The following is a 22,419-nucleotide window of genomic DNA, read 5'->3' on the forward strand; positions in this document are numbered from 1 at the left end:
GCTGGTGGGATAAATTGAGCTGAGGACTCGGGGAGGCTGGAACGCCAGGGGAAGAGTCATAGTGAAGACTGGTGAGCAGGACAGCACAGCCATGCGCTCGGGAAACGGTATGCCAGAAAAGCCTACCTTCTTGAGTCTGGAAGTCATCTTCGGCAAAGATGTTAAAGTTGCCGCACAGCCCACAGGTCTTGTTGAAGTGTCTGTCTGACAGCAGGACTTGGAAGTTGCCGCTGCCATCAATCCTGGCCACAAAGCCATAGGCCTCGCTGGACAGCTTGTAGTACCCAGCCTCAGTTTCTAGGTACAGCCCTTTGGAGGTATAGGGCATGGAGACCCTGGAAGGACAGGAGGAACTCAGGAAGTGGCCTTCTTGTCCATTTTCTGGATGTCCCTCCACCCTTCAACCCAACCACGCTGCAGGATTCAGACCAAGGAGCAGAGGCTGTGTGCCTAGTCCAAGTGTTGGGACACCCCCCTCTTGCACACCCTGCTCACTTCCTCTGGGCACATCTACTTCCTCTCTCTGGGCCCTGCTGCTTCATCCGAAAGACGATGGGGGAGTACAGGGGAATTATCAGGGCCCCTTCTAATTTGACATTTCTGGGCTCTGACTTACCTCTGGTCCCCCTGCAGCACAGTACCATTGACAAACACACGGATATCGAAAAATTCCCCAAGATACACAGAGAGGCTCACTCTCTTGCCATCTTGGAAGTCCCCTGAAAGAGAAAAGAATGATTTAAACTGGGTAGCAATTATTACCCAAAAAAGTGAATACATTTATTTATAATCATCATCTCTATAATCTTATCTCAGTGGAAAACTCCCCCCAAAGATCTAACAACTGGGCAACAAAAATGTCCTAAAAATCTCATTGGCTCACTCATCTTTCCATTCATCTAAAAATAGTTATCGTGTGCCTCTGAATACATAGCCCTCTAGTAGTCTCTCATATTTCTCAAAAGAGAAATGTAAAATTCTGACCCCTTCCTTCTGGGAGTTTACAATCGAAGTATAAAGATAAAATAAGCATGAGTCGGATGCATTCTAAGGCAGTGAATCAAAGCCACAATGTGGTTATTGGTGACAGGAACTCTGGGATGTGTTATTTAAAATGTTCTCTTAGAAAGGGAACCCTCCACACTGCTGTGGGAATGCAAAGTAGTTCAGCCACTGTGGAAAACATTACAAGGTTCCTCAAAAAACTAAAAATCGAGTTGCCATATGATCCAGTGAGATCACTCCTGAGCATATAACCAGACGAAACTATAATTCGAAAAGATACATGCACCCCTGTGTTCATTACGCCACTATTCACAATAGCCAAGATGTGGAAGCAACCTAAATGTCCATCAACAGATGAATGGATAAAGAAGATGTGTTGTGTATATATATATATATACACAATGAAATACAACTCAGCCATAAAAAAGAGCAAAATCATGCCATTTGCAGAAACATGGATGGACCTAGAGATTATCCTACTAAGCGAACTAAGAAAGAGAAAGACAAATACCATATATCACTTACACGTGGAATCTAAAATATGACACAAATGAACCTATCTACGAAACAGAAACAGACTCACAGACATAGAGAACAGACTTGTGGTTGCTGGGGGGAGGGAGGGAAGGAAGGATTAGAAGTCTGGGATTAGCAGATGCAAACTGGTATATATAGAATGGATAAACAGCAGGGTCCTACTATAGAGCACAGGGAACTATATTCAATACCCTATGATAAACCACAATGGAAAAGAATATGAAAAGGAATACATATACATGTATAACTGAGTCAATTGGCTATACAGCAGAAGTGAACACAATATTGTAAATCAACTATACTTTGGTTAAAATTCAAAAAGAATAAATAAAATGGAGATGCGTGCGTCTCCTCACTGTACCGAATTCGCTTCTCTGGGACAGGTTTAGAGATAGCACAGGTAAAATGCCCCACTCCACGCGGGGAACTTAATAAGGACACAGATGTTGCCATTAGAGATGTCTGAATAGCCGAACACGTGATCAGATGGTCTCTGCCGTCCCCGTCGCGAGGGGCAGATGCAGAGGCAAGGGTGATGGCGGTTGACATGAAAGCCGGAAAACAGGAAGAGACATTTTTGCAGCTTAATGAAGACCTAACAACCCCACCGCTTGTCCGGAGAACAGGCGTCTGTGCTGCGCTATGGGTTTTCAAAGATAACTGAGTGGCCACAGGAGATGAGGGATCCAGAAGGAACAATGTGGTCCGCGTCTCAAACCTTTGAGAATGAGAAGTTGATGGAAATAGGGAAGATGAGGGCAGCCGGTGAAGACAGAGATGGAAGATGGGAGAAACAGGGGTCAACGTTGGGGGTGCCACGCCTTCATGATCCTGAAGAAATGGGACGGAGACCCAGGTGGAAAGGTTAAGCTTGGAAATGAGGACATGTGCCTGCTCCTGGAAGAGTCAGGGGACTGTAGCTCCAGCTCCTCAGCAAAAGACAAGGCAAGGGGTGGTGCAGTGGTTGAGAATCCGTCTGCCAAGGCAGGGAACACGGGTTCGAACCCTGGTCCGGGAGGATCCCATATGCCACGGAGCAGCTAAGCCCGTGCTCCGCAACTACTGAGACTGCGCTCCAGAGCCTGCGAGCCACAACTACTGAGTCCATGTGCCACAACTACTGAGGCCCGCGCACCTAGAGCCCGTGCTTCACAACAAGAGAAGCCACCACAATGAGAAGCCCGCGCACCTCAACGAAGAGTAGCCCCCGCTCACCGCAACTAGAGAAAGCCCGCGCGCAGCAACGAAGACCCAACACAGCCAAAAATAAATTAATTTAATTAATTTTTTTTAAAAAAAGGGCTTCCCTGGTGGCGCAGTGGTTGAGAGTCCGCCTGCCGATGCAGGGGACACGGGTTCATGCCCTGGTCCGGTAAGATCCCACATGCCGCGGAGCGGCTGTGCCCGTGAGCCATGGCCGCTGAGCCTGCGCGACCGGAGCCTGTTGCTCCGCAACGGGAGAGGCCACAACAGTAAGAGGCCCGCGTACCGCAAAAAAAAAAAAAAAAGAGAAAAGGCAAGAATGTCTATGGAACCAAGTGCAGGAGGCTTGGAAGGTCTGTTGACGTGACGTGCAGCTGCCACGGCTGGGGCCACTGATAAAGCAAGCTAAGAAGGGTGGTCTCAGGACAGCCCAGCAGAGGTCTGGAAGGAGGTGTCCTCCAACCAGGGCTTGAGCTGGACCCAGGCTGCTGGAGGACAGCGACACCTGGTACACACACACACACACACACACACACACACACACACACACACAGAACCAACCAGAATGAGCCAGAAAATAGACTTGTTTCTGGTAAGACTTAAGTGAGGGCCGTGGCATGTAACTAACAAGCCCATTCTAAGAATAGAGTCTTGAATGATATACTGTTAGTAGCTCAGGGGCCATCAGGAAAGGCCCAGAGACCACCCACAGCCCACAAGCCACAATCTGCCGGGCCCCAGACCAACGCTGGCAGGGGTTAAAAGAGATGCCAACCGCGGGGAAGGGTTTTGTCCTATCCCACTGAGGAGTCTTGTCCAAACTGCATTTTCACTTCCAACAGTTTTTGTAGCAAGCAAATCTTTCAAAAGTTGAACAGACTTTCTGACAGCAAGAAATTAGTCGAAGAAAAACAAAAATAAGTGATAGGACAAATACACTCAAATGTTAATGGTAGAGTCTGAGTGGTGGGTAGAGCGGTGTCCATTGTCCTAGTCTTTTCACTTTTCCGTATGTTTGAAATTTTCCATAATAAAATGCTGGAAAACGCAAACAAATGGGAGAGCCCGGCAACAGCCTTCAGTTTGCGGTCCCTCCCAGGAGCCTTCCCGGCCCCTCGACATTCACAGTGGGCCAAAGACTGAATCCCTTCCCGGCCTCTGCTGGGGCTGACCCTGACCACCACACCCCAGCCTGGAGGGAGCCCCATTCACCACCTGCCTGCTGGCAGAGGTACAATGAGCCCAAGAGGTTGGGGTCTCCTCCCGGCCACAGAACCCACCTCCTCCTCACCAGTACAATTCCTGTCCATCCCCAGGCTCAAGAGGGCTGGAGGGTTCTGCCCCTGCCTCACTAGGTAACATCACCTTGAGCTGGAGGCATCTCCCTCCTGGAAACAGGAGAGGGACCCTGGGCACCTCTCCTCAAAGGTGCTCCCTGCCCATCGTGGGGATTCAGAAAGGGTGCCTGAGAGAGCTAGGCAGCCAGCCAGGGGTGGGGCAGGAGGTGGGGTGGTGGTGTTCGCCGGAGAGTGGGTGGGGAACGCTGCCTGCAATCAGGCAGCTTGGGGTGAGCCACCATCCTGAAGTTGCTTTCAAGGCTTTCAAGGATGTAAGATCACCTCAACAGTCACTTGTTCCACAGGAAGCAGGGCTGAACAGGTGCCGTGGGGAAGCCGAGAGGTCACTACCACTATGAAGGAAGGACCTGAAGGCTGGGCCAGCCAAGACTCCAGCAGGAAGTCATTCAAAAGGGAGCCAGGAGAACGTGACAGAGCCCCGAGCCTCCCACTGTTGGGGTGCACGGGAGCCCCCATCTTTTCCAGGTAAAAGGTGTACAGCCTGACTCCACAGCCCATGGGACCTGGATCCACCAGGTAGCTGACACTCAGTGTCACTTGCCCATCGTCACACAGCTGGTGAGTGATGACGGGACTGGGAACTCAGACCAGGGGCTGGTTTAAGCATTTGAAGGGTGGGCTCTGCATGGTCCCAGGAGCGATGGCATCGGGAAGCTGAGGAGCCTGCCAGGAGCACCCAGAGCCCAGCACTGCGTAAGGCAGCAGCCCGTTGGTGGAGGTGGGGGTAGAGGTGCTGGGATCGGGACCCTCGGTGAGGACAGAACTGCAGGACCCTGTGGAATTCCACCCCCAAGGCAGGGGCAGCAAGGGGAGGTTTGGAAGGAGACTTCAGAAAAGCAAACCGTGGCAGCATGAAGGAGCTTGGAGGCCATCTAAACAAGTGGCTTTGAAACGTTTTTGCTCACATATATCCAGACAAAACTATAATTCAAAAAGATACATGCACCCCTATATTCATACCAGCACTATTCACAATAGCCAAGACATGGAAGCATCCTAAATGTCCATCAACAGATGAATGGATAAAGAAGATGTGGCACATACATACAATGGAATATTACTCAGCCATCAAAAAAGAATAAAATAACGCCATTTGCAGCAACATGGATGGACCTAGAGATTATCCTACTAAGCGAAGTAAGTCAGAAAGAGAAAGACTAATATCACAGGATATCGCTTATACATGGAATCTAAAATACGACACAAATGAACCTACCTAAGAAACAAACAGACTCCCAGAAACAGAGAACAGACTTGTGGTGGCCGAGGTCGGGGGAGGGAAAGATTGGGGATTTGGGGTTAGTAGATGCAAACTATTAAATACAGAGTGGCTAAACAACAAGGTCCTGTGCTGTAGAGCACAGGGAACGATATGCAACGCACTGTGATAAACTAAAGAATATGGAAAAGAATATGGAACCGTCACTTTGCTGAACAGCAGTAATTAACACAACACTGTAATTTAACTATACTTCAATAAAAAATAAAATTAAAAAAAGAACATTTTTGCGCAGCAAGCGGAGTAAAAATGCCAGTAACTTCATGACCCAGCGCATGCACCATACACAGTTCACGTAACATCCCTACCCTAACCCTGTGCCAGGCGCTCTGGTACTTTCTGATGTCTTCTATTCTGTTCCACGTAATTTTTTTTCATGCTGGTTACAACCATTACATTCATTTTATGACCCATATGTTGTGAGTCAGTTTGCAAAACACTGATCTGTACTGGCTCCATTCTACAGTTGGAGAAACTGAGGCCCAAGTTTACAACAGGCTTTCTCCACCTCGGCGCTATTAACACTGCGGGCCAGATACTTCTTGGTTGTGGTGGCCACTCTGTGCACGTAGGATAATGAACAGCATCCCTGGCTTCTACCTATCAGATGACACTAGCCTCCACCCCACCCCCCCAAGCTGTGACAATCTAAAATGTCTCTAGACACAACCAAATGCCTCAGGGGAAAAAAAAATCACCCTGGTTGAGAACTATTGGTTTACACAGCTAACACGGGCAGAGCCCACATCAGGGTTTTCTAACTCCAAGTGCAAACCTCCCTTTGTAACACAAAGCCACCTAACGGGGCGTCTGAGTGCTCAGGACTCAGTTAACCACTAGTGCAGGACAGAACTCTCCATCAGCCTTATGTTTTATTTGCTTCCTTCCCTCCCTGCAGAACTCAGGAGGGCATCTGACGATGTGCAGCCATTAGGAAGATGAGCCGTTAGAAAATGCCAGCGACGGACTCCCCCGGCGGTCCAGCGGTTAGGACTCCGCGCTCTCACTGCCGAGGGCCTGGGTTCAATCCCTGGTCAGGGAACTAAAAATCCCACAAGCCACGAGGTGCGGTCAAAAAAAAGAAGAGACTGCCGGCGAGCCCCGGGGCGGGAGGACGCTCCCACGGTCTGCAGACCTGCAGGCCCGCACTTCCTGTAACTGCCGGAAGACGGGCGAGGCATCCATCCCAGAGGCGAGCTATAGGGAAGCTCTTCCCGCGGCCCCATCTCCAGTCTGGCCTCTTGAATTCAGGAACTGAGGCCTCCCCCAGGTGAGCGAGGAGCATTCAGGGAAGCAGGGGGCAGCTGGGAGCAGAGTCAGACCCGAGTGCTTTCTCTGAGTCTAGAGTGTGGGAGTCACTACTCTGTTTCTAACAAACGCTCCATCCTCCACTCCTGTGATTCTGATGCAGGCGATCACTGTCCGAAAGCTGCACGACAGCGATCTGGAGTGACCTGGCCACATACTGATAGGGAGGCAGAGGCTCACGCTGGGGAACCTTGCTGGGTGTCCGTGGCTCTCTTGGGGCTGCTTTGGGAGCCACATCCCGCAGGGTGGCTCAGGGGCCACCAGAACTCCCGAGGTCTCTCCCGGGTCCCCCGGGTCCCCGTGCTGGCCGGCTAGGAGCCTTGACCTGGGACCCTGGATGGAGCCTGCCGGACCGGGAGCCAACATCAGAACAAGGGGCCTCGCCTTGGCACCAGGTGGCCCTTGATGCTCGGACACAAACACTTTACCCAGGATGTGAACAAGGTTCACGGGAGAGGAACGGGAATTTGCGATTTAGAAGCCAGGAAACAGGATGTCATTGGAGAACAATAGAGCAGAGACGTGTGGGAGGGCACAGCCGTGCCTGCAGGATGGAAAGGCAGCGTCCAGGGGTGCTGGGCCCCTTGGCACCTCCGGCCCCCGGAGCAGCGGTGCCAGCCCACCCTGCCGGGCTCAGCTCCTCAGATTATCCCTCTCCTGCCAATACCCCCCTCCCACCCCTAAAAAACAGAAAAAGTAGCCGCCCATGCTCTCTGATGTTAGCAGCACGATTTTGGGTGGGAATTAAACCAATCTACATTGAAATGGGATTGATCTACAGCCTGACTTAAGCCAACTACCTGCCAGAAAATTGACACTTGACAAGAGCAAATTGTAAGAAAAGGAGGACGCAGAGGGGGTATCCCACAGAGATGCTCTGAACTAGAGAGCCCTTCCATTCCTCCTTGGCCCCTGAAACCCAGAGAAGGATGGCCAGAGAGGCCAGACTTCTGACACCAACCTGTGTGGATGTGAGGCAGAGGGGTCAGTGTTACCCTGACTTTGATAGACATGCCCCCAAGTGCCCACGGTACATTTGCGACAACGTGGATGGACCTTGGAGGCGTTGTGCTAAGTGAAATAAGACAAAGAGAGACAAATGCTGTAGGATCTCACATGTGGACTCTTAAAAAGCAAGCAAAGCAAATGCACTGTGACTTTTAAGGTGGAGAAATCCACAGAAATAAACACTGGGACCACCTGAGGAGGAAGGATCTGGGGCCTTCAGCTTCCCAGGGAAGGTGAGGGGGTGCTTCTTCTCTCCATTGCTGCCTCTGAAGCAAGACGGGCTCCCAGAGTTCAGAGTTCAGGATGACTTCCTCAATTCATCATGCACTAGGGGTGTCTCTGGTCCTTTTCATCACCCACCTGGTTACCACGGCCAAGGCCACCCTGCATCCCGCTTCTCTCCCTTTCAGAAGCATCTTGGCAAAGAACCAGTTTCTGCTGAGGCTCTACACTAGCCCCTCGTTGCCTGCTGAGTCAAGAAACAAACTCCCCCATCAGATAGCAAGCCCTAGCCCCATCAGCCTGCCCCCATGACCCAGTCTTGCACTCCACTATTCCCCAGGCCTGTGCTTCTCCAACTTGGGGCCCCAAACCAGCAGTAGCAGCTGGGAACTTGTTAAGAATGCACATTTCAGGCCCCGCTCCAGATCCACTGACGTAGAAACCTTGGGCAGGTGGGAGGGATGGAGGACCCCAGCAATCTGTTTTAACCAGCCTCCAGGTGAGCCTGATGTGCGCTGGAAATAGGGAACCACGGCTCCCAGCACAAGGACCTCCCCACTGGGCTGCACGGCCCCAACACACACCCTTTCCAGAGCCTTCCCTGTGCTCCTCTGTCCCCCCCGCATGGGGTATCCTCCCGGTCCTCTCTGCCCAAGCAAGACCCCCTCCTCCAAGGTCCGGCACGGCGTGCCATTCGTGAGGCCAGCTCTTCGGTACAGCAGAGCACCGCGCTTCCTGGATCCCCCGTTCGGTGATGACAGAGACCCCCGGGAGCTAAGGAAACAGAGATGAACGTGACATGGTCCTTGCCCTGAGGGATTCACGGAGGAGTAGGGGAAATGGCATTGCAGTGAAGTTCAGACTACTCAAGTCACACTGGGATAGGTTTTCCAGCAGAGGCAGGGCAGGTGGGAAAAAGGCAGGGCAGGAAGGGGGTAGCCAGAGAAGCAGGAGAACCCATGCGACTTCCCTGGCAGTCCAGTGGTTAGGACTCCGCGCTTCCACTGCAGGGGCCTCGGGTTCGACCCCTGGTTGGGGAACCAGGATCCCACATGCCGTGTGGCATGGCCAAAAATTAATTAAAAAAGAAGCAGGAGAACCCAGAGCTAAGGCCAGCTGTCAGCTCACTCAGGAACCAAGCAGAGCCTCGCCCAGCGGTAGACACAGAGGGTTCTGCTCCCATCCTTCCTGACTGATGGAGTTAACAGCCCAAGATCCCTACAGCCTGCATCTCGTGTGAGGGTCTGGGTGTTGACCAAGATGCTCTCCTTGACCAGTTCTCTGGCTCCTCTGAGCCCTCTCCTCGGTTAGGTGCCCCCACGGACTCTGTCCTGGGCCTGCGTAGTCCAGCTGGGTCAGTTTAGTGAAAATTCCCTACCCTCAGTATCTGATCATACTCCTTGTAACCCACCCTGGACATCGTATCACCCCAGCCTCCCTTCAGCAAGAATCCTGTCAAGTTGGTTTAGCCAGAATTCCCCCTGATCCCGGATGTTTCCTCTTAGTCGTTTTCCACCAGCAACCCACACCCAGCTCCCTGACTATAAGTCCCCACTCGTCTTTGTTATATTCGGAGTGGGGCCCATCTCTCCCCTCTACTGCAAAACCTCCATTGCACTGGTCCGTCCTGAGTAAAGTTTTCCTCGCTCTCCTTATAACTATTGTCACGAAAAGTTTTGCTGTAACAGTGTAGGTCTGTCTGTTGCCATCTCCCCTCCACATGCCCCGCCCCACCAAGGCTAAGGACTCCGTCGCCTTTGCTGGTTTTTGCTGCATCCCTCACTCATGCACCACACACATCTCATTAATTGTTGTGAAGGTCACCAAACCACAGTGTTCCATCACTGCCTCCAGCCCCACTCCCAGCCTTGCAAAGTGCCCTCTCTTCTTAACACAGAAGGAAGGTCCTCCTTCCTGACGAGCCCAGGATGGAAAGCCAGCTCTTCCTTTATTACCCGACAGCCCTTGGGAGGATCATGCAACCTCCTTGGGCTTCAGTTCTTCATGTGTGAAGGGGGGTGACGGTACCTGCCCCTACATCTCAGAGCTGCTGCACGGGGGCAGAGATAACACGGGCATGGTACCAGCACTTTGCCAGGAACACCGGAGGTGCTCAACATCAGCTGGTAACTGAATTCCAGCAGAACATGCAACCTTCCTTCCCTTTTCTACAGGCTTTTGCTATTAAAAACCACCTTCTGGGTCATCAATCGTCTCGATGTTTCGGGGCTTCCAGAGCATCGCCTGGACCCAGAGCAACAGACTCAACCACTGGAGAAGCGCGAAGACTCTCTCCATCCACCAGGCTCCCACGGGTAGAGGCCCAGGGAGAAGCCGAGGGAATCCCCATGTCATGGAGAGGCCGTTCCCCACCATGCTCTCCGCTCAGGCACTGTCCTAAGAGTAGGAAATCCCAACCCGCAATCCCCAAGGCCCTCACCTGCCAGGGCTGAGCTATGCTGTCCCCACTCCCCACCCGCCTCTGAGTTCCTCCCCTCAGGGCCCGGACTCACCTATGAGAGAGAAGGAGTGTGCCTGGCAGTCCCCCGCCAGGAGATAACTACAGCTTCCCTCAAAGCTGTACATGCTCTCATCAAAGGTGTTGATGAAGTCACCTCCGAAGAGGCTGCATCGGGCCATCGATGACCTGCCAAGAGTGCCTTCTCCACAAAGGGCCCCTGGAGGGAAAGGCCACACGTGAGCACAGCTGGCACCCCCAGCCCAAACCACTGCAGCCTGGTAGCAACGAGGCTGCATCTGTTAGAAATTAGGCTCCGGGGAAGAACTTTCCATCCTCGACGGCAATAAAGCTGTTGCTTTCAGCCCCAAAATATGACCCAGGACCCAGCCATAATGGAGGAACTGTGTTTCAGGAAACCTATTCATTTTCATGACATATATTCACTGATTTTCAATGTACTGCGTGCTCATTAGAGAGAATTGGGAGACTATGGAAGAGTAACAGAAAGAAATTAAAATCATCTGTAGCCGACATTCAGCAGTAACTAGAGTTGACGTTTTAGCGTTTGTCTTTTGTTTCTATGTTACTGTGTATAAACACTTACAGACTTCTTGCAGATTTGTCAGCATGCGGAGAGAACTGTTTATAACGTGTTTATGTCTCAATGTATTGTAAAGAATGTATCGCGCCATACTTCCAAAACATTTTTGGTGGCTGCGTTATACTTTGCATCTAAGTGTATTTGGTATAGGTTCTAGCATTTCCCAGTTTTCTGATATGTACGTAGATTGTACTGAGCATCCTTCTACATTAATCTACTGGTGTATCTTGAATATATTGAATTCTGAACAGATCAACCTGTGTGCCTGACACATAGGATCTGTGAAGTATTGACTCCTGCAGGGTCATATGCTATCTCCTGCCACTCTCACACTGTGTGTGTGTGTGTGTGTGTGTGTGTGTTGGCAGGTGGAAACCACAGCTGTCAATCTCTAAGTTTTCTGGATCCCCTGGCACAGAACACACCTAGTAGGAAGATGCAGAGGGTATGATGAATGTACATTTTGCCCCAGACTAACCTGTGAGCAGTAGGCTGGATGCTGCTGGCCTAGTCATCTAAATGGAGACTAGGATCAGAAAAGGGTTCCCCCTGCCTTTCACAGACTCAGCATCTCAGTGCAGGAAGGAGGGCAGTGTTGTACAGTGAAGGAGAGCTGGCCTCTGATTTGGGTTCTATGTGACTTTGGAGCAGTCATTTTTCCTCTCTGACCCTCAGTCTCTGCATCGCTACTATCAGATAACCTGTACAACTAGATGAGCTCCACAATCCATTCTAAAGCTAATAATCTCCCCAAGTCTTGGATTCCTTCTTCTCCATCCTCCATCCCCAGCATACAGGACTGTTCTGTGTGGCCCTGGTGCTTCTTAGTTCCCCAATTGGAGAAGACATTGACAGGCACCTGGTCCTTGAGAAACACAAGTCCAGGGCAGTGGGCTCTGCAGAACCTTCATAAGAGGAATTAACCAGGGAGCCAGTGACTCCGGCAGCCCCAGCATGAGCCGAACGTGGGGCTGGGCACACAGGTGGGCTCCAGACACACCTGCAGATCCCTGGCAGGGGGTGGTTCCCAATGGCCCTGAGGCAGGAGTGAAGAGTGGCAGCAGCACCTTTGTACCTACCTGGCAAGGTGAGGGCCAGAGCAAGCAGCAACCTCGTGAGCCTGGCAGGGATCATCTGAGGAGAAGCAGGAGAGTTGAGCTCGCGATCACTGGCCACACAGGTGGCTGCTATGTGCTCCTGGCCATGCATGAAGTAGGGAGAATTTTTTTCAAGCAAGAGAAGAGAATCACTCTCATTTGCCCCTTAAACATGGACTGCTGGTCCCCAAAATAGCCTGTGGCCAGGCCCAAGAGTAACAATCACTGTGATCCAGGACCCCGGGCATCCTTCCCCGAACAGCGGTCCCTGCTGCACACAGAGAGGAAAGCCCTGCCTTGGCCTCCACCCGCTCCCAGGTGTCATCCCCTGAGCTCCCGCGGCCGCTCAGAGCCGGGGGCCCCTCATTCCCTCCTCCTCTTCATCCTTTCACGCTCGGCAGCAAACTGGGGAGTAGGAACTGTCTTGCTTCTGCTCCTACCATGGGTACCAGGCTTTGAGAACACTCAGGAACCAGGCTTTCTGGGCAATCACCCACAATGTACACCAACTCCTCTCTCATCCCCACCCCAGTACCTAGCACAGTGCCCAGCATCCAGGAGGTGTTCAGGCAACATTTGCTGAGTTGATCTGATAAATAGACAGGAGTCCAGCAAGCCTGGGTGGTGGGCAAGGTTCCCTGTGGTGTGGCCGCCCCAGAAAAGGACAACTGACCCTGGCTGGCACAGCATACTCCGAGTGCCTTAGGGCCCCAGCCACAGCTCCCTCCTCTGGAAAAGCAGCAAAATTAAGTGCAGAGTCTGTCACCTGAGATTCCCTGGGGGTGGGGAGCTCCTTTACCGCCCACTGCCCCATCCAGCCAAACAAGGGAGAGGAAAACCCCATCCATGATGTATCTGTGGAAGGAACACTCTAATGTCTGATATGGCCAAGGCTTGGTCTTGGAGCAGGTGCCCAACACACAGGTACGTCAGGCTGCTTCCAGAAGGTACCCAGAGGTGAGGGCAGAGCTCATTCCTGTCCCATCTGGTCAAGTATTACAAGCAGTAAAGCCCAGGCAGTAGCGTAAGCAGCCCCAGGACCTCCAGAGGCAAGTGGAGGAGGTAGCGTTAGAGGGTCCCTGGCTGTGAATCACCCTCCAAGCTAGTCCAGGGATGGAGAACCCCAGCTCCCCAGCGGTGAGGATCAGTCCTGCATCTTCCTCCCACTATGAGCCAGCCCTCTTCCCCAAAGACCATACCTTCCCCTGCAAATGGGGACTGTGGGTGACCCCAAGGTCCTTCGGGAAACTCAGCCTCCGCAGTGGTGCCACCAGACCTAGGCCATGCTCTCCAGGACCTTCTGTGGCTTGGGACTGTCTTGCTGGTGACTGACCCCCGTGCTGTGGACACCCTGGGCCGAGGGGAGATAAAGCCCAAGCTGTGACGTCCGTCAGCCCCCGCTTTCCCACCACAATAGCTGTGAGCTGCCACCACAGGGGACAGGCGTCCTCCTAATGACCGAGAGGAAACAATGAACGGAAACGGTATTAGAAACACCTCCAAGGCGATAAGGCTTTGAACGCTTTGGTGGGAGGCTTCCTAGCAGCTGCCCTAAGGAGCTGCCTGGCCCTCCTGGCGCCCCTACACAGGCGCGGGTCCCCCCTCAGACAGTGCCCCACAGACGGCAGGACCAGGAAGGCTGGCTGTCCGGGGCAGGCCAGTGCAGGCCAGGGAAGAATCCAGACTGGAGCAACTGAACTTTTGGATCCGGTTTCCAGGGCCAGACTCCAGGGAAGTTTGGAAAAACACCTCAGCCTGAGCCAATTTAGCAGCCGTGTTTAGAGGAAGGAGAGAGCTGATGCATCCTGTCCCGCTAGGTGTGAGTGATCCGGTTCCAGCCCTGATGGGAACTGTCAGTGTGGGTCCTGGCCCAGAGAATGGACAAGTTAAAGATGAGGGGCCTGGTCACTACTCCAGGCCTTTCTGAAATGATGGCTGGACCGTCAGATGCTAGAACTCTTCCCGAAGACACTTCCAACCACCTCTGCTGCCCTCACTCCTCCCTGACCTTACACACACACACACACACACACACACACACACACCACACCACACACCATATACACAACACACACACATACACACCACACACACAACATACGCACATACACACCACCACCACATGAACCACACACACACCATACACACACCACACATCACATACACATACACCACAAACATACACACCACACACACCAATCTTTCTTCCCAACCTCTAATTCCCTGGAGCCTAATTCTCAATCAACTGCTAAACTAATTCTTGCTAAAAGCGGTAGCCAATAAAACAGAGGAGGATGGGGACTCTCATGCCGGGACCCCAGGCTCTGTGACAGGCAGCCTAAGACACATCTCAGTGAGGAAGCCCACACTGCTGCTTCTCATGTCATGGCACCTGCTCTAAGAGTCTGGGAAACCTTTTGTCCCCAACCTCCCCCACCCCATGCACACCCCTCACACCCCACCACTCCCTTTACTGCCCCAGGAGAGGAAGATGTTCCCAAGAAAGAAGTGGCAGAAGAGGCAGAATTAGCATGATATAGCAGAAAAGCCACTTAAGGATTTCCATTTCCAACTTTTCTTTTTACTAGATAACCTGAAAATCCACCCACTACAAAACATCTCGAAATGCTGTGTTAAATATAACAAATGTTCTTTTCCTTTTTTTAATATTTATTTATTTGGCTGCACTGGGTCTTAGTTGTGGCACCCAGGATCTTTAGTTGCAGCACATGGGCTCTTTTAGTTGCAGCATGTGCCTCTTAGTTGCAGCATGTGGGATCTAGTTCCCTGACCAGGGATCAAACCCGGGCCCCCTGTACTGGGAGCATGGAGTCTTAGACACCGGACCACCAGGAAGTCCCAACAAATGTTCTTTAAAAGCACAGCTAGGGCTTCCCTGATGGCGCAGTGGTTAAGAATCTGCCTGCCAATGCAGGAGACATGGGTTCAAGCCCTGGTCTGGGAAGATCCCACATGTCGTGGAGCAACTAAGCCTGTGCACCACAACTACTGAGCCTGTGCTCTAGAGCCCGTGAGCCACAACTACTGAAGCCCACATGCCTAGAGCCCGTGCTCCGCAACATGAGAAGCCACCGCAGTGAGAAGCCTGCGCACTGCGATGAAGAGTAGTCCCTGCTTGCTGCAACTAGAGAAAAGCCCGCGCGCAGCAACAAAGAACCAATGCAGCCAAAAATAAATAAAATAAATAAATTTAAAAGAAAAAGACAAATGACCCAAATAGAATGGGCAAAAGAACTTGAATTGACATTTCTCCAAAGAAGATATACACAAGGGCCAAAATATACATGAAAAGATGCTCAGCATCATTAGTTATCAGGGACATGTGAATCAAAACCACGAGATACCACTTCACACTTCATTAGGATGGATATAGTAAGAAGTGAAAAGTGTTGGAGAGATTGTGGAAAACTTGAATCCCTCACCTCGTACATTGTTGGTGAGAATGTGAAATGGTGCAATTCTTGTGGAAAATAGTCTGGTGGTTCTTCAATAAGTTAAACATATAATACCATATTACCCAGCAATTCCATTCCTAGGTATATACTCAGGAAAATTAAAAACAGGTGTTTAGGGACTTCCCTAGTGGCACAGTGGTTAAGAAACCGCCTGCCAATGCAGGGGACACGGGTTCAAGCCCTAGTCCAGGAAGATCCCACATGCCAAGGAGGAACTCAGCCCATGCGCCACAACTACCGAGCATGCACTCTAGAGTCCGTGCTCCACAATAAAAGAAGCCAAGGCAAGGAGAAGCCTGCACACCACAACAAAGGGTAGCCCCCACTCGTTGCAACTAGAGAATGCCCGTGCACAGCAACGAAGACCCAACACAGAAAGAATAGAAAGAAAGAAAGAAAGAAATCATAGACTAAAGAGCAGGAATTGAAAACAAAAGAATAAGACATCGCTAGAAAAGAAGAGGAAGACTTGAAAAAGAACTTTTAGACAACTATAATCCAATAAAAAAGATTTTAAAAAGAACTTATAGAAGTGAAAATATATAGTAAATTAATTTTTAAAATTCCAGTACAAACACCAGACATCTTGGAAGAAAAATTTGCTGGAAGATGGAGTTTAGGAAATTATAAGGAGATGAAAAACGATAGAAGAAGAAGATCCAAAAAGAAGTACTGAGAATATGTCCTTCAATGTAGATTCCCATCCACGCTACCTTAGCTTGAATGGCACTCCCTCCCCCAACCCCAAAGCAGGCCCTGAGAATTTTAGTGCAGATAATTTATTTGGGAAAGCAGGAAACACTGGCAGGCAAGTGGAGATATGATATGGGGAAGGGAGGACAGCCAATAAAAGGTGTTTATTAAGCCAGCTACCACATGGTCAGCTGAGCTTCATCCATGAGGAAAGTCTAGGAGAAAGGTTAAGACACATGCCACAGAATTATCCCACTCCTGGGTCAAGAAAGCAGAGGTATTTCTAAAATACCCTACACTGGTCCTTAACTGTTGAGGGCTGCTCCTGGGCTCATTAACTCCTCAATACTCTGGGCCTTTAGCACAGAGGTTCAGACCCTGGCAGTCTAGAAGAAGCACATGAAGGTTAAGGTCAGGGGGATGTGTGAGGGGGTTAACTAGGTAGTTAAATTATCATTCAGAGATTGGGGAAAGTAGAAACATTTTTTCAGAAAACAGGCAGTGTGTTTATTATTAACAGTCCTTTCTGAAAGAACTACTCAAGAAGATACTTCAGGAAGAAGAAAATTAAACCCACAAAGAAAATGCCAGAGGAAAAGATAAAGAAAGAAATTGGTAAATATGGGGGTATAGAGGAGCAGGTAGTGATTTACACAAAACAATAACAATAAGGATAAACTGGAGAGTTAAAAAATAAGATGGAACCAAAATATCAGACAGCAATAGCACCTAGGATGGCAGGGGGAGGGGGTGATGAGAGTGGAAGTGTAGTAAGGTCCTTGTATTGCTCAGAAGAAAGAAAGAGGTGGTAACTATAGACTTTGTGGTGGCTAGAATGCACAGTCAAATTTTAAGAGAGGATGCTAAAAGAATAGAATTGAATGTATGTTTTCCAAACCATTGAGGGGTGGAGGGTGGGGAGCTGGAAGCAAAGAAATCTAGACTCACCCAGGAGAAAACAAAGAAACAGCATGACAAATAGTATAAAATAAGATAGCAAAAATGCAAACAATGATAGTCAACAGTAAAAAGAAACATTATCAGGTTGGATGACACACATCTAGCAATGTTTAAGAGCTAGGCCTAAAACATAAAGACACAGTACTTCAAGGAAAAAAAAACAGAAAAGTCAAATGATAACCAAGAGACAGCTGATTATACTATCAGAAAAAACAGACTGTAAGAAAAAAAGTCATTATTACAGACAAAGGGGATACAAAGAAGATAAAAAGAGAAATGTACCAGGAAGCTATAATTATGTGCACTTCATAATATCAGCTCGAAATGTATAAAGAAAACAATTATTGCATTATAAGGCAAGGTGGAAAAAGCTTTGGGTAAAAATCAACAACGTCCACTTATGGAAAACAAGCACACAGAAACATCTCTGCAACCCACAGAAAGAAGGGCGTGTCCTTGACCTGAGTAATAGCGCAAACCTCACAGTTATGGCAAAAATATAAGCCACTTTCCCTTTAAAAATCAGAACAAGACAAAAATGCCCAATATCATCACTGCTAGTCAACATCGGATCAGATGTCCAGGTCAGTACAGAAAAAAAAAAAAAAAGAAAAGAAAAGGAAATATAAGGTATATGGCTTCAAAAAGAAACAGCAAGAGGGATTTCCCTGGTGGTCCAGTGGTTAAGACTCTGTGTTTCCAACGCAAAGGGCACAGGTTTGATCCCTGGTCAGGGAACTAAGATCCTGCATTCCGTGTGGTGCAGCAAAAGAAAAGAAAAAAGTGCAAGATAGTTATTATTTAAAGATATGACTGTCTACGTAGAAAATTTCCAGAGAATTCTACATAAGAGAATTTTATTAGAGTTCAGCAGTTTGCTAAAATAAGATTAACCTTTAAAATCTATTATGTTCCTATATAATTACAAAATGTAATATTTAAAGTGACACTATTAGTAAAACAACAAAGTGACCCTATTAGTAAAACAACAAAAAATAAATACAATAAGAATATAATAAAAATAAATTATTCTTAAGAATAAATAATTCTTAAGAATACATACAATAAAATCTGCACACAACCATTATGCAGAAAATCATAAATTTTATTGCAAGACATAACAGAAGACCCAAGAGGGAGATACACTGTGTTCATACGTACTGAAATCACAGGATTGGAAAGATACCAATTATCTCCAAATTAGTGTATAAATTAAATGCAATTCCAATCAAAATGTAACAGGGTTTTTCATGAAATTAGACAAGCTGATTAAAAAATCCTTGTGGAAAGCAAAAGATTAAGAATAGTTCAGACAGTTTCAAATTTTAAATCATCAATAAAAATGGACAATGGCTATTATCAAAAAGATAAGTTTTTATTATCAAAAAGGTAAAAAATAATAAATGCTGGTGAGGATGTGGAGAAATGAGAACGCTTGGGCACTGTTGGTGGGAATATAAACTGGGAGAGCCACTATGGAAAACAGTATGGAGAGTCCTCAAAAAAATTTAAATAGAACTACCATATGATCTAGTAATCCCACTTCCCTGTATATATCTGAAAGAAATTAAATCACTATTTCAAAGAAATGTCTGCACCCTCATGTACATTACAGCATCATTCACAGTAGCCAAGAGAGGGAAGCAACTGATATATCCATTGATAGAGGAATGGATATAGAAAATGTGGTATATATACAATGGAATATTATTATTCAGCCGTAAAGAGATGGAAATCTTGCCATTTGCAACAATGTGGATGAAACTTGAGGGCATTATGCTAAGTGAAATAAGCCAGAGAAATACAAATACATGATCTCACTTATACGTGAAATCTAAAACAAAAACTCACTTATACGTGAATGATGTCACTTATATACGTGAATGATCTCACTTATACGTGAAATCTAAAAAAACGAACAATAACAAAACAAGAAACCAAGGTCATAGAAACAGAGAACAGATTGGTGGTTGTCAGAGGCAGGGGCTAAGGGGTGGGCAAAATGGGTGAAGGGGGTCAAAAATACAAACTTCCAGTTATAAAATAGGTAAGTCATGGGATGTATTATACAGCATGGCGATTACAGTTAATAATACAGTATTCAGTATTGGAAAGTTGCTGAGAGAGTGGATCTTAAAAGTTCTCATCACAAGAAAAAAAGTTGTTACTGTAACTATGTGTGGTGATAGATGTTAACGTGTTACTTAGACTAATTGAGGTGATCATTTCACAATATTTACAAATATCAAATCATTATATGTATACCTGAAACCAATATAATGTTACATGTCTGTTATACCTTTTTTTTTTTTTGGGCTGTGCCATGCAGCTTGTGGGATCTTAGTTTGTCCACCAGGGATTGAACCCAGGCCACGGCAGTAAGAGTGCTGAGTCCTAACCACTGGACTGACACGGAATTTCCTTTCTTTTTATTTTTTTAAATTATATCTTAATTTTTTTAAAAAAATTAAGGTATGGACAAACTACGCAGTAACAATAGATAAGTGACATAGAAAGGCAACTCACAGAAAAGAAAAAAAACCATTTGGCTAGTAAACATATGAAAAATCATTCAACTCCACTGGTCACTAGGGAAATCCAAGATAAAACCACATAGCTATCTTCCCATCACATTGGCCAGGATGTGGAGCTATTGGAACTATTTGCTGTTGTTAGGACAAGTGGTATATCACTTTGGAGGAAAATCTGGAAATAGCTAAGAGATTTAAAGATGCTCTTCCCATGGCCCAGTACATGCACTCCTGGGCATATCACTTGGCGAAACTTTCACCTACGTGCACAAAGCAACTTGCACAGAATGTTCACTGCAGCAGTGAATGTAGTTCACAAGCATGTAAACAACTAAATATACGTCAACAGTATAAATAAATAAATGGTGATACATTCATCCTATGAAATACCAAACAGCAGTCAAAAATAATCAAGGCTACATCTACCAACATGGATAAATCCCCAAAATAATGTTGAGCAGGAAATAAAAGCAAGTGTCAGAGACTCTCTACAGCACAATAGTATTTATGTAAAGCTAAATAAAGACCATGTAAAATAAAACAGTATAGTACTGTTTATAAATATGTTTAATTGCAGGAAAAGTCAACGTGTATGGTGGATAACCACTAAATTCAGGGTAGTGGTCACCTTTAGGGAGGAAGAGAGAACACGGGATCCAGAGAGTGGTACATGAGGGGCTATATCTCTCTGTATATGTTTTATTTACTTAATAATTCCAAAAATATGAGACAAATATGGAAACACATTAAGAAGGCTGGAACATGCCAAAACATGGAAACAACCTAAATGTCCATCAACAGATGAATGAATAAAGATGTGGTACATATATACAATGGAATACTACTCAGCCATAAAAAAGAATGAAATAATGCCATTTGCAGCAACATGGGTGCAAACAGAGATTATCATATTAAGTGAAGTAAGTCAGAAAGAGACAAATGCTGTATGATATCACTTATATGTAGAATCTAAAATAGGACACAAATGAACCTATCTATGAAACTGAAACAGAATCAGGGACATAGAGAAAAGACTGGTGGTTGCCAAGGGGGAGGGGGGTGGGAGAGGGTTGCATAGGGAGTTTGGGATTAGCAGACGCCAACGGGTATATAGGATGGATAAACCACAAGGTCCTACTGTATAGCACAGGGAACTATATTCAATATCCTGTGATAAACCATAATGGAAAAGAATATGAAAAAGAATGTATATATGTATAACTGAGTCACTTTGCTATACAGCAGTAATTAACACAACATTGTAATGCAACTACACTTCAATAAAAAAATAAATTTTTATAAAAAGATGGCTGGAACATGGATATCTTTATATTATCCTCTCTAGTTTTCTGGACAGTTGAAATTTTCACTTACAAGATAAAGCCCTGATGCCAGTGACCTTGGCGTGTTGGCTTTGTTCTCACAAATAGCAGAGGGACCAGCATCCTTGCACACCCATCTTCACATACACGGCCTATTGCCTTAAAACAAACTCCTAGATGTGAAAAAAAATCACTGGGTTAAAAGTCACAAAAATTGTTAAGACTTATATACATCCTGCCAAGAACTATATCAATTTACCCTTCCATGGCATTTTATTAGTTATGGACTGAATGTTTATGTCCCCCAAAATTCATATTTTGAAGTCTTAACCCCCAACGTGATGGCATAAGGAGATGAGGCCTTTTGGAGGTATTTAGGGTTAGATGAGGTTGTAAGTATGGGGCCCTCATGGAGGGATTAGTGCCCTTATAAGAACAGAAGTGACACTAGCGTTTTCTCTACCGTATGAGGACACAGGGAGAACACAGCCGTATGCAAGCCAGGGCCCTCACCAAGAACCAAATCTGCAAGCACCTTGTTCTTGGACTTCCAGCCTCCAGAACTGTGAGAAATAAGTGTCTATTGTTTAAGCCATCCACTCTATGGTATTTTGTTATAGCAGCCTAAGCTGACTAAGACAGTTATTTTTTTATTATTTAGTAATTTAACTGGCAAAAACTGGTATGAGATTTTTTAATATTCATCCCTTTAAATATTGGGGGGATGTTTTCTAATATTGTCCATTTGTATTTCTTCTTTTGTGAATTTCTGGCTAGTTTATTTATTTATTTGGCTGCGTTGGGTCTTCGTTGCTGCCCGTGGGCTTTCTCTAGTTACCACGAGCGGGGGCTACTCTTCGTTGCAGAGCACAGGCGTCTCATTGCGGTGGCTTCTCTTGTTGTGGAGCACAGGCTCTAGGCGTGTGGGCTTCAGTAGTTGTGGTACACAGGGTCAGTAGTTGTGGCTCGAGGGCTCTAGAGCACAGGCTTAGCTGCTCTGTGGCATGTGGGATCTTCCCGGACCAGGGCTCGAACCTGTGTCCCCTGCATTGTCAGATGAATTCTTAACCAATGCACCACCAAGGAAATCCCCTGGCTAGTGTCTTTAGCTCATTTTCAATGGAGATGTTTCTATTTTCCTATTGATTTGTAAAAGCTCCTTAGAGATTAGGAATAATATTTTTGTTTCCTCACGTTAATATGTGAATGTTTTTCTCAGTTCTTCATTTACCTTTAATTTTTACTTATGGTGGGTTTTTTTTATGTTACAGGGGTTTGGGGGATTGTTTGATGCTCTGGGGGCGAGGGGTGTTAGGTATCATGGGTACAAAGTAAAAGTACAAACACAAAATGTTTGA

At 47.3% G+C, this 22,419-nt stretch overlaps 1 protein-coding gene across 3 annotated transcripts in view; it reads right to left on the minus strand.

Annotated features, from left to right (window-relative positions):
- VWF (von Willebrand factor) overlaps positions 1-21,203 on the minus strand; it is a 142,687-nt gene extending 121,484 nt beyond the window's left edge. For 2 of the 3 annotated variants that reach the window (XR_003001563.1, XM_024733215.1), the window contains exons 1-5: positions 13,279-13,494; positions 12,062-12,116; positions 10,434-10,598; positions 617-719; positions 127-335 (exon numbers count right to left, since the gene is read on the minus strand). Coding sequence is in view for 2 of the 3 variants with exons in the window: in XM_024733215.1 (XP_024588983.1) it covers positions 127-335; positions 617-719; positions 10,434-10,598; positions 12,062-12,116 (532 nt within the window). In the remaining variant the exon portion in view is untranslated. Of the gene's footprint in view, positions 1-126; positions 336-616; positions 720-10,433; positions 10,599-12,061; positions 12,117-13,278; positions 13,495-21,113 lie in introns of those variants that run through there. The other variant, XM_024733216.1, reaches the window with a different exon arrangement.
- Positions 21,204-22,419: the final 1,216 nt, after the last annotated feature.

This window comes from Neophocaena asiaeorientalis, unplaced genomic scaffold, assembly GCF_003031525.2.
Source record: "Neophocaena asiaeorientalis asiaeorientalis breed wild unplaced genomic scaffold, Neophocaena_asiaeorientalis_V1.1 scaffold150, whole genome shotgun sequence".
Taxonomy (NCBI): Eukaryota; Metazoa; Chordata; class Mammalia; order Artiodactyla; family Phocoenidae; genus Neophocaena; species Neophocaena asiaeorientalis.